This window comes from Leptosomus discolor, chromosome Z (genome assembly GCF_034619465.1).
Source record: "Leptosomus discolor isolate bLepDis1 chromosome Z, bLepDis1.hap2, whole genome shotgun sequence".
In the NCBI taxonomy this organism is placed as follows: Eukaryota; Metazoa; Chordata; class Aves; order Leptosomiformes; family Leptosomidae; genus Leptosomus; species Leptosomus discolor.
Genome location: NC_141419.1, coordinates 57869460 through 57881477, shown reverse-complemented (window position 1 = coordinate 57881477; position 12018 = coordinate 57869460). Strand labels below are relative to the sequence as shown.

The 12018-nt window shown below is 40.2% G+C and overlaps 1 protein-coding gene across 1 annotated transcript in view; it reads right to left on the bottom strand.

Moving 5' to 3' along the window:
• The window catches only part of PSIP1 (PC4 and SRSF1 interacting protein 1), a 39493-nt gene that overhangs the window by 22366 nt on the left and 5109 nt on the right, over positions 1-12018 (bottom strand). Inside the window, exons 3-6 of the mRNA XM_086478986.1 lie at positions 10516-10654; positions 4175-4291; positions 1199-1300; positions 559-621 (exon numbers count right to left, since the gene is read on the bottom strand). Coding sequence (XP_086335112.1) covers positions 559-621; positions 1199-1300; positions 4175-4291; positions 10516-10654 — 421 coding nt within the window. The remainder of the gene's footprint in view (positions 1-558; positions 622-1198; positions 1301-4174; positions 4292-10515; positions 10655-12018) is intronic.

The window sequence follows — 12018 nt, the reverse complement described above, 5'->3', positions numbered from 1 at the left end:
ACAAGTTAAATGGTCGCAAATTAAAATTAAACTTCGCCCCACTTTAATCTAGTTTTCAGATGGGTCAGTGCCCTGATCTGGCTTGCTGTATACCCCATGAATATTAAGGCTGGAGCATGCTGAGCCAACAGCTGGAACTGCCTCTTTCAAAGTAACTCCAGTTTTTCTCAGGTTGAAGAAACCACAAAATCACAACCTCATGAAAAGCAGAAGTATTTCAGGTATTATTTCAGTGTGATGAAGATGTTACATTTTTCAGAGCTCCAAAACAGACTATTTTATCAGTCTAGCAACAGTTTGTATTTTAGTTTCTTACTTGCAATGGACTGTTTGGGAAAAGATGGGAACTCCCTACTCTACACTGAGTTCAAACAGAATTAAGACTTCTAAGACACTCTCTAGGAAAACTTTCATTCCTACAAATCTTTCAGCCATTTGAAAGGGGGGAGGAGGGCGTCAAGCACAAACATATGCATGATCTGTCATTAAAGAAAATAATACATAGTATGATCACATCCAAAACTTCCAGTAAGGTGAAGTAATTAAACATATTGTTACCTTTCTTTTTCTTCCTCTTCTAGCAACTTTAGGAATACAAGCATCACTTGTTTTCACCACATCCTGTGAAGATTAAAATAGCTCTAAAAGCCTTAACAAAACAAAGATGTATTTTAAATTATTCTAAGTTTTTTCCCCACAACTGAAGCCTCTGGCATATAATTTAGATAAGATTCCCATAATATATGCGAAGACAAGTCCTGCTTTTAAACTATTAAAATCTGAATAACTGGTGATCAGAATTTCTTTCTGAAAGATAAGAATTAAGTACTAAATAATATTCTATTTCAAATAAAGGTATGCAGTGATGTTTTAGTCTGTCTGAACTCTTTATCTAGTCCTTTAGAAATGTACACTTGCAATACAGAGTAAGTGGAAAAAACCTACTGTTCTACCTGTTTTAATTGAACTTATAGACAAGCCAGACTAAGAGCTCCCTCTCCGATGAAAGCTTCAATTCCTGTTAGCTTCAATGAGAGGTATAAATATGAGTTAACACAAGGGAGTTTTATATAATTAGACAGCTCCTGAGACTGTCACAGTAGTAATAACTGTAGCTTCTTAGTACTCAGTAATAGATTTACATCAATCAATATAGTATTAAGATGTTCTTTGGTACATAGAAAAAGCTTTCACATACTTTACTGTTTTTTTCAGAAGGCAGATCATCTTCCTTTGAGGTATCCATCTCTTTTTCTTCTGTTTCAGCTTCTGTAGGTAAATTATCCCCTTTAGGGGATAACTGCAAAGGGAGTCAACACAAGAGTAAAAAATTGCATTAAAAAGTATTTCATAGAATCACAGAACCATAGAATGGTTTGAGTTGGAAGGGACCTCAAAGACCATCTAGTTCCAACCCCCTTGCCATGGCAGGGACACCTCCCACTAGACCAACTTGCTCAAGGCTCCATCCAACCTGGTCTTGCAACACTGCCACAGATGCTCCCTTAGGCAACCTGTTCCAGCATCTCACCACCCTCAGGCTGCTTTTCACTTTAAATAGTTTAAATCTGCAGATACATTCCTTTCTTAGGTACACATTAAAAGCCTAGGGCAGGTCCGCTTTTCTCCAGCGGACAATTGCAGACAGTGGTCAGAACAGGTCAAAATATAGCAGTGTTCAACAGTGGAAATTAAATTCCACTTTGTGTTAATGACAACATAACTACACTTTTTCACCACGTTACAAGAGTACTTCCAAGTGTTCATGCCAGCATTCAAGATTCATTTGGATCACTGTTTATCTATTACGAACAGATGGATATCCGAGTCACAGACCACATTTAGCAAAGAGTATCATTCTACTAAACAAAGACTTAAGTGTAGTACACAGACTACATACAATTTGTTTTATCATGTGTGAGAGCACTTTGTGATAATTGCTGTCATCTAATATATGCCTTTTTTCCTGTTCTGTTGGGGTTTTTTAAAGCCTTAAAATACTAGTTTTTGTTTTACATGATCAGTCAAGACTTGACAAATCAAGAGTTTGTAATAACTTCCTGGGGGAAAAAAAAACACAACATTTCCTTGCAGCCTATGTATGTGCATGTTTTTCAGATCATTCACTCTAATGCTATCACCTTGTCCCACTTGTAAGCACCTTTTGTGAAATTCCCTTTCAAAGTAGCTACAGGTGTTAAAATTTCAACATTGAACAAAGCAAGTCAGGCACAAGGCTACCATGCAATAGTCCTAATTACTTGAAGACATGTAATATCACTGAGTCTTTTTACAGATTACAACTTTAAGACAGAAGAATCGCTGGTACACTAAAACCACAGGAAACCAGAGTACAATGACCTGTTAGAAGAATGTTATAGCTACATTAATATCAGAAGAAAAGGAGTAAATTTACTCCATATTGTGCCCTAAACTAATTAACTGGTTGAGACTAATTACAGAAAGCTACGTAAAAGGATCTGTTCAGGATCCTTCCATTCCATCTCTGTGTTTAAATGGCTCTTATGTCTTCCTGTTTCTCTTTCACAGTGCCAGCTCAGGACAGCGTGAAAGCTCTTTTCAGGAGACATGACACTTAAGTCATTGCCATCCCCACTAATACATGCTGCTGCTCACTGTGTAAATTCACAGTGAAGCAAACTGATGAATCAGTCCAGTGTAAGAGAAGTTTTCCCCTTGCAGTAGCAAATGCTGAGGAACAAATTGTTTTACCAACAGTGTGCATGGGCAAGAAGGAAGAACAGCACTGGTTTACTACTACTACCAGGAAATTACATAGAGAACCCAAATCACAGTGATCTTCCACATGTAGAAGTCTTAATTAAGGAACACTAAGCAGTTATAAATTGGGAGAAATAACCCACCAATGACTCCACAGTCTCCAACTCATCAACATCATCCACCAATGTACTACCAGTACACTAATTTTTTCTTTTCTCTCCAGTCAAAGGTCTTTTTTCCTCTTGAAAAAAAACAAGCTATTACAGCTACTAGACAGTAATCCTACATAAGGAACATCCACTATGCATTTGACACATTGCAAATTCTTCAGTTGCAACTGTGAATCAATACTAAAGGACAGCCAGCTAAACCTACAGAAAAACTACATTAAATCTTGGCAGATAATCAAAAGGAAAACAGTCAGAATTAAGGCAAATTATTCAAAATAGTCTGACACTTAATTTAAGGGCACAGCTTATCCTTATCGGAGTAGTAATTTCCAGAAATGAGTTAGAAATAAATGAGATACCATAAACATATCAATCCCATCTGCATCACAATCTTTGTCATTTCAGGATTCTATTATCCTTAAAAAAAAAATGAGATGACACACAACATCTCTTCTATGCCATTCAAAAAATAACCCCACATGAACAAAACAAAACATTCCAAGACAGAGACAGTCCAACGTGGTGTGCTACACTAGTATCATTAAGTGTAGCATAAGCTAGGAAGCCTCATCTCTTACAGTACAAACTATTAAAGAGAACATTATCCTGTTTTGCAACGATTCTACCTATGCACACATTTACAAAGCAAAGAAGCTAAACTCTTGTCTATATAAACTACTGTATGCTGATCACTCACTGATACTTTCCTGACTCAGAATTCAACTGATACAGTTATGAAATCCTTTATATCCATTTATATCCCAATTAGTCCATTAGGAGCGTGGCCTAATTCAAACTGATTCTTATAATCTGTTCAGGCAAATACACTGAGGAACCCTTTCAGCCCAGACAGAACCTAATGCTCTGCTAGGTTTTTCAACAAGAACTGTCATAATTGAATGACAGCCGTACCTGTCCTATGATACTGAAGTCTTCAAAACCAGAAAGGGAAGCTTAAAGCTAAATCTTGGTGATCATATCCACTTTCTCCTGCCTAGGAAGTGCTATATTAATTTAGTTTAAACTTATGATTCAGAAATATAGGCTGGTAAAGAAATTAATATTCAAAAACATGTACAGCACCTTAAAAGGAATACAGAAGGACAAAACCATTACTGTATGTACAGCTGAAAAGAAGCAAAGGCAAGGCAGTTACAACAGTAAAACAGTGTTATTTTAAAGTATTTAAGTAAAAACTTGGCAATATGGTTTTGACTTAGAAAATATTTCTGCTAGAACAAAACACAAATTCAGTCACTCACTTTTGGGACAGAAGACTTTCTTCTTTTGGCTCCTGCTTTTTCTTCGCTCCCCTCAGCAGGCTCCTGACTGCTTTCTTGGACAGTTTCTTTGATAGGAGTGTTAACAGCTGGATGGGACTTCAATATAAAAACATCAAAAATGAGATCTAAATATCTTCCTGAACTACAGAGTAACAATACTGAGAGGTGTTCTGCCACCTGTACATTACTGAAGAAAGATCACGCTAAAGAACCCCCTTATTAGAACTACAAGAATGTTAAAATATACATCTTATTTCATTAATTTCCATACTTTTCAGTTTAAATTGCATTTACATTATCAAACTTTCAAGCTTTAATGCTACAAAAAACTTATTTTCACACTATAAATACTGCAATGCAAGGTTTTCTCTATGTATAATTTAAAAAAATTTGTTTTGGTCAAATACAACTCATGATGCTACTGCCAAGAAGTGCATTTTTAAATGAGATATCAATCTTAAGTGAGCCAACTTCCTGAAAACGTGAGTAGAAAAAAAACTATAATGAAGGCTAAAGAATTAAAGTTAAACACACAGAAAGAGAGAAGCTAAAGCCAAATTTACTCTTTTTTTATTCCATTACATTGTGGATAGCACTCTTATTCTTAAATATTATAGATCCTTCAAACAAATCTGGCAGAACAGCCCCGACTCTTTAATTTTTCCCCCACTGAGGAAGTGGTTTTGGATTTAAGCCCAAGCCACAAACTCCCTTCTGCCCTCCACCTCCCTTACCAGCAGTTACAAGCAACATCTGCAAAGTATAAATACCGCTTTCAGAACATTCCAGCCAGTTCTGGCAGTTAAACAGAAAACGTGGCTCTCAGAAGGACTTACCAAGATAAAAATATGCCCAGTAAAAGGACAGAAAAAAAGAAAAAATACTTGAAGTGAATCCCTCTATATGAATAGCTGACAAGTCTGTCACGTTAGTTGTTGTGTCCAGAATTAAAGCTCAATTTTGCCAACATCTCCATGTGATTACCCACTGCCCTCTGACCTTTCCCGCTCTGTGGCCAAACACAAAATTCTCTCCTCACCCTGAATTTTTAGGCTCTGACAACTAAACTCTCTTCCCTGCTACTGTCCACTAACTGTGCTTCACTTAACTCTATGCATCTTTTCTAAACATCAAATAATTGTATGTAGATCAAGTACAAAGATCAAGGAATATCTTAAGACACATTAATTCATCTCAAAGACCTCAGCTAGAAAGTCTGTCCATTCACCAATGTATACTGAATACTGCAACATACTAATAGGCAGTAACATACTATTCTACTTTAAAATATTGTTGGAAAAATAGTGTCTTCACTTGTCAGTATACCTAACGTTTCCTCTCAGTCTTCATAACCAACTACTTCTCCTCATGTCTGAGATCGCTGGCTGCCCGCACTGATCTTCTCTCAGACACTGCGTGGGGAAAACAGCTGGCAGGTGCAGCAGCCTGTGTGGAACCTCTCTGGGGCTGCCCGAGCCGGCCACAAACCGTCCCTGCTGGCTCGGCACCGGACAAACGGACCCACCCTCACACACACACCAAACTGCAGCCGGCAGAGCGTGTGGGCCCCCGCCAACACAGAGATGGGAAAGAGCCACAGAGGAGAAGAGCAGCTGCCCACGAAAGCTGGAGAGATGCTGCAGGAGGGGGATGCCGGCGCACAGACACAAGGCCTGTGCAAGGCATGAGGGACACTGAGGCAAAAGAGATGCCAGGGCAGGAGGGATGCTGGAAAGAGGAGGCACACAAGGAGTCACCTGAGGCAGGCTCCAGCCCAGAGGAGTTGCCCGAGTAGTGGCAGAGAAGGGACAGAAGGGACTGCAGCCTGTGGAGAAGCCCACGCCTGAGCTGCTGAGTAAGAAGCAAGGAAGAGCAAAAGCAAAGTAACCACTACACACCAGCCTCAGTCTCCTGTGTCGCCATTGCCTCACCCAAGGGACCGACTGTGATGTGCAGTGAGGGGACGGGAGACCAGCAAGGGGGGGGAGCAGAGGTGCCCAGAAGGAAGCTGAGGCGTGTCTTTGTCATTACCAGTATCAGTTACAAACAGCTTATATCAATTGGCTAAATGGTGCCAAATTCCCTGACGTGAGCGTTTTGTTGCCTGTACCATACCCCTCTGGCAAAGATGGGAAGGTGGGGCCTCAGAAGCTGATTTCACCCACTCTGCTACCCTTAAAACAGATAGAAGCTTCCCCATAAACTCCCAATAAAACTGTCAAAATATCAACATCAAGCACACAAAGTTAAGTTTCTTTCCCTGACTAGAACATTCAGAAGCCCTACCCCTCAAAAACCCTTAGCTGTTAATTAAGACAGCCAGAGACTGTTATCAAGCAGGTAAGGATCCTTCCCTTATTACTAGTATGCACTTGCTTCTCCAGCTTTGAGAACAGGATGCGAAGGTAACATCCTCATGAACAGGTAAGCTGCAACATAGTCAAACACTAAGGGAACTAACAAGAACATGAAATAAGGTACCTCTGAAGTCTCATCACTCTGAACTGTATGCTGTCCTGCAAAGTACTGAAGACATGTATCTCATTTCAGCACGTAAGCTGAAACAAGTAAAACCAAAACAAACCCCAAATATCACACTACAGTTTTCTTATTCTTGGAAAAGTGGGATGTTACTCCATCTTATCTGTAATCTTTGGTGGATCAGCGATTGTCCTGGGTTACAGTGTAAAATGTGCCAAAAGGAAAAAAAAGTATTCTATTACCATCTTCAGGAGCTGTTGAGACCAGGTGGGGCGGTGCTCCCTGCCTCCCCCCTCTGGACTATCTCCTGTTACTGGGCACAACAATGCCTGATCGCCTGACCCATCGATAACTCCCTGCTGGACTGTCTCCTGTTAATGGCCCATCAAGGAACTGCCTCACGACTCCCCATCCCATTGTGAGATGCTCCGCCCGGGGAGGGGGGGGAAGGAGCCAAGCAGTCCATGCCAAATAAAAATGGAGATTTTGAACACCCTAGCAGCCTTTCTTCCACTGGATTCCCAGAGGAGCTTTTCCCCCCACTGGAGTTCCAGAGGACAAGAGCTACCTACCTACCACTGGACCTTCGGAGGAAGACCAGACTCTTTTACCTGATTGCTGCTTCCACAGAACTACATCCATCGCTTCAGGAGGACTGCAGCCAGCATCTGATCGGACTGCTACTGCCACCCTAACAGGGTGTCAGGTTGTATCCCTGACTCTGTCAGTGTAAACCAGTGGGTTGTTTGTTTTTTCCCTGCCTTGTGTTGTTATATATATATATATATATTAGTAAAGAACTGTTATTCCTATTCCCCATATCTTTGCCTGAAGGCCCGTTAATTTCAAAATTATAATAATTTGGAGGGAAGGGGGTTGCACTTTCCATTTCAAGGGAGGCTCCTGCCTTCCTCCACAGACACCTGTCTTTTCAAACCAAGACAGCAATATATTTCAATTCTAAGAATTAAACCCAAAAGACAGTGCTTTGTGGAATAACACAGAAGATCCATGACCGATTGACCCAACATCATCAAAGATGCTCAAACAAACTGGAGTAGCCCTTACTGGTAGTTTTATTTCAGATCAAGTAACACTTACTCTGCTTGTTTTACACCCCGATTTATTTTACAGAATGTCAAATCAGTCAGCGACTGGCAGATGTACTCCTTTAGCACCGACAAGAACTGCTCCCAAGTAAAACCAAGACCTGGCTAAATCCTAAGGGCTTGATTTTTCTGTAAATAGAACTTGCTTTCAACAATGCACAGCACAGGATAGAAAGAGAAGGCAATCAAAAGAAAGGTTTTCTAAAGTTAAGGTGAAAATTCAGAAGAAAATTTGCACAAACCTACCACATTACTTCATTCATTCTGTAATTCAGTCTGCTCCAATCCCCCTGCTCAAGCAGGGCCACCCAGAGCTGGTTGACCAGGATTGTGTCCAGATGGCTTTTGAACACTGCATGGGACTGAGACTCCACAGCCTCCCTGGTCAACCCGTGCCAGTGCTTAGTCACCCTTACAGCAAAAAAGTGCTTCCTAAAGTTCACAGAATCACGGCATGGTTGGGGGTTGGAAGGGACCTCTAGAGGTCATCTAGTCCAACCCCCCTGCTAAAGCAGATTCACCTAGAGCAGGTCGCACAGGACTGCATCCAGGAGGGTTTTCAGTATCTCCAGGGAAGGAGATCCCACAACCTCTCTGGGCAGCCTGTTCCAGTGCTCTGTCACCCTTAATGTAAAAAGGTTTTTCCTCATGTTGAGGCAGAACACCCTGTGCTCCAGTCTGTGCGCACTGCCCCTCGTCCTGTCACTGGGAACCACTGAAAAGAGCCTGGCCCCATCTTCTTGACACCTGCCCTTTACATATTTATAAGTGTTGACAAGAACCTTCTGTCTTTTGGTTGGTACCTATTGCCTCTGGTCCGGGCACTGGGCACCACCGAAAAGAGCCTGGCTCTGTTTCTTTGCACCCTTGCCTCACCTACTTGTATACATCGATGAGATCACCCCCGAGCCCCCCAGGGCTGAACAGTCCCAGCTCTCTCAGGCCTTCCTCACAGCAGAGATGCTCCAGGCCATAATCTTTACGGCCCTTTGCTGGACTCTCTCCAGTATGTCCATGTCACTCTTGTACTGAGTAGTCCAGAACTGGACACAGTGCTCCAGTTAAAACATCCCTATTAAGAAAAGTTTCTTCTTCTAGTAATTTTAAGGCTCACTTACAGGAACAGTGAGAAGAAAAACTTTTTTTTAAGTACAGAAATAGTGGGGGGAAAATGGCAAAGAACAACCCAATAGCTCTATACAGAACCTGACCAGTTCACAGAAAGACCTTGTGAAAGAGCTGTCACTGAAGCTGAAGTGAAGTGTCTGAGTGGAACTCAACAGGTGGAAAAGACTATCCCACAGAAAGGCTGCTAGACTAAGAAAACAGTCTGTATGTATGTCTTGGCAGCATGTTTTGCGTATTTCCAATTGGATATGCATTTATGAACATCTGAGATGCTATGAAAGCAACCCAGAGCACTGCTTAATTGCAGTTACTGATTCCTGCTGTGAAATAAAGTATTAGACAAGCTTGTTACTGTTGAATGTTTATACCCAGATTTTCACCTTGTTAGAATGACTCAGCTATGGTTCACAACTGCCTCAGCCATCCACGGAGCATCTCTCCTAAACTGTCAAAGAAAACAGTGAGAAGGTATACCAACTCATATATTATGGTAGCAGAAAGAATCTGTCCCTTATTAATACAGTCCTTCCCACTGTGATGAGGGTATTAGCATCTTTCCGCACCCCAGAGTGGAAAAAGTATACATCTGGAGTACATCATCTTCTCTCTCAACTCTACTTCAGGAGCTCCTTAACCCTTTGTCCACATTATCCTTCAAACTAGAAACAGAGTAACTTGGGCTATCTTACGAAGCAGGGATTAACTGGTGCTGAAATGGCAATCTGGCACGTCGTGTAAGAGCAGCAACTAATACCAAGAAGATACCGAGTATTTTTATTACTGCAGCATTGCCTAGAAGACACAGTATGTGACCAGGGTCCAGTGCATATCCAGCATACATAGCAAAGCCAAGAGGCCACAGAACTTTCAGAGCAGATAGGCAGAGAAAATGAGCAAAACATTTTCTTTGCCTTCAGATTCAATTTGTGTCTTTTTATGGGTAGTGCTACACAGCTCCAGTTTAAGCTTGGAAGATTTACCAAGAGGGCAAGAAACAAGGAGCTACTGACAGACAAAAATTAAATCAAGCAAGTCACGTGACAGTTTGGGGCCCAAAGGCAAGCATCACATTGCTTCCAACCACAAGAAGGAAAATACTGTACGCTAAGAAAGCATGTACTGAAATCTTATAAGGACACTTGTGGAGAAAAGCACTTGGGTTTAGAGCACAGAAAGAAGTAGTGTTTTGAGATTCCAAAAAACTACTATTCAAGCACAGTTATACAGTTCCAAAGATAAGTATCTTAGGAATATATATACATCTATCTATCACTAAATAAGTATATACAAGTAAAACTTGATGTGTACTGTAAAAAGTGTTAAACTTTTAGCCTTGTGCTCCAAAACTGTCAACACAATCCCTCATATGCTTACTATAGTAAGATATTCCCAGTAAAACAACAACATCCATCTCTTTTATGCTATTACTAGAGATGAATTAAAAATAAAACTAAAAATTAAAAAAAAAATAATAAAAAAATCTGTCCAACCCGCAGCTTGACAACAGCAATAATTCATCACCCTACAGCAGGATAACACTTACTCCCTTTCCCTCCCTCAACAGTATAGCAAACAAAGATTTGGAGACTCTGCATAACTTACCTGCTGATGAGAGAACTTCACTTTGGGATTGTTGTCAATTTCCCACAACCCTTCATTAAACCCCTTTCTTTTATTTGGTTTGCCATATTTATCTTTATTTTCAGAGTAAGGGAATATGTCCTTTGGTCCCAAAAATGCCCTTAAGGAGAGAAAGAATGAAATTTCACATTTTAAATGGTTAGTCTTTTCAAAGAAGTAAGCACTAGATGTTACAAAGATATGAAATTCATTACTATTGCAACAACAAATTCTGATACATAAGCGTCTTTAGTTTTCTCAACTTTTGTCTTAAACAGCCCAAGTTTTCCATTACTACCAACACACATATGGACCCCCTCCTTTGCAGCGCGTTGAGAAGAAACAGCTGATGCTGCATCTTGAGATTGCAGATGACAGGACAACCAACTACTGTGCACCAGAACAATTAAGAACTGAGTAGCCTGCAAACAAACAGCAAGAGTAATTCCTCCCTTGGAAAAACATCAAACTTAAATGTTAAGACTAAAGAATCCTTGAATCCAGATAATATAAGGCACGAGTAGAATTTAAAGGAGAAGAAATGGCCCCAAGCTAACAGAAAATCTTTAAAAGTTATTGAATTAAAATTAATCCAGTAAAATACAAAATTTAAGAATAATTTTTAGTGTATCGGACAAGAAAAAGCAACACTTCAACACACTCACTGCCTACGTCTTTGTAAGAATGCTATGTAATTCAGCATTCATTCAGTAGTTCTTCCAGTGCATGACAACAGGACCTCCTAACTTGATTTACCACACTTAACTAATAAAAACTTTCAACTTGTTACTTCCAAGTTTCTCCCCAATCCTTTTCTTGATGAAGTAAACTTTAGAAATATTCAATTTTTATTTAAGCTACTCTTGTAGTACAGGTCTTAACACTGCCTGCATCTTTGTCAGACAAATAAACAACACTTCAACACAGCACTACCCCTACCGCAAGCTGTGGAATTAAAGCTTTCAGCCTAGTAGCTTTTCTCATGTCAAAGCCACTGTACCCACACTACTTTTAAGTTAGACTTGGGAAAACAAGGTAACATATTACTAAGAACCAATATTCTTGTTTATACTGAAGAACATCAAAGACAGTTCCTGCTCTACTTCTCATGACCTTTCAAATTAGGACTTCACTGTAGCAATCCATATGCTGGTAACAGAAAAAGATAACACTTTGGTGGTACATGTGCCTAGACAAAGCTTTGTTTGATTGTATGTATATTATATCCAACTATTCTAAGCTCCACTCTCCATCATCATCTTTAAAAAGAGCTTCTTGAGACTACCACCCCACTAAAACTAAAACAAACAAAAAAAACCCTGAACATATTACCTAGAAAGCTTAAGCATTTCCTACTCCAACAGTGAAACACTCACCTATGTGTACAAAGTTTTAAGTAAACCACTGTGACACATTAGACTGCAAATCTGATGATGGTTAGAGAGGATTCACCCAGCATGGGAAACATGCACCTGCAAAGCCTAT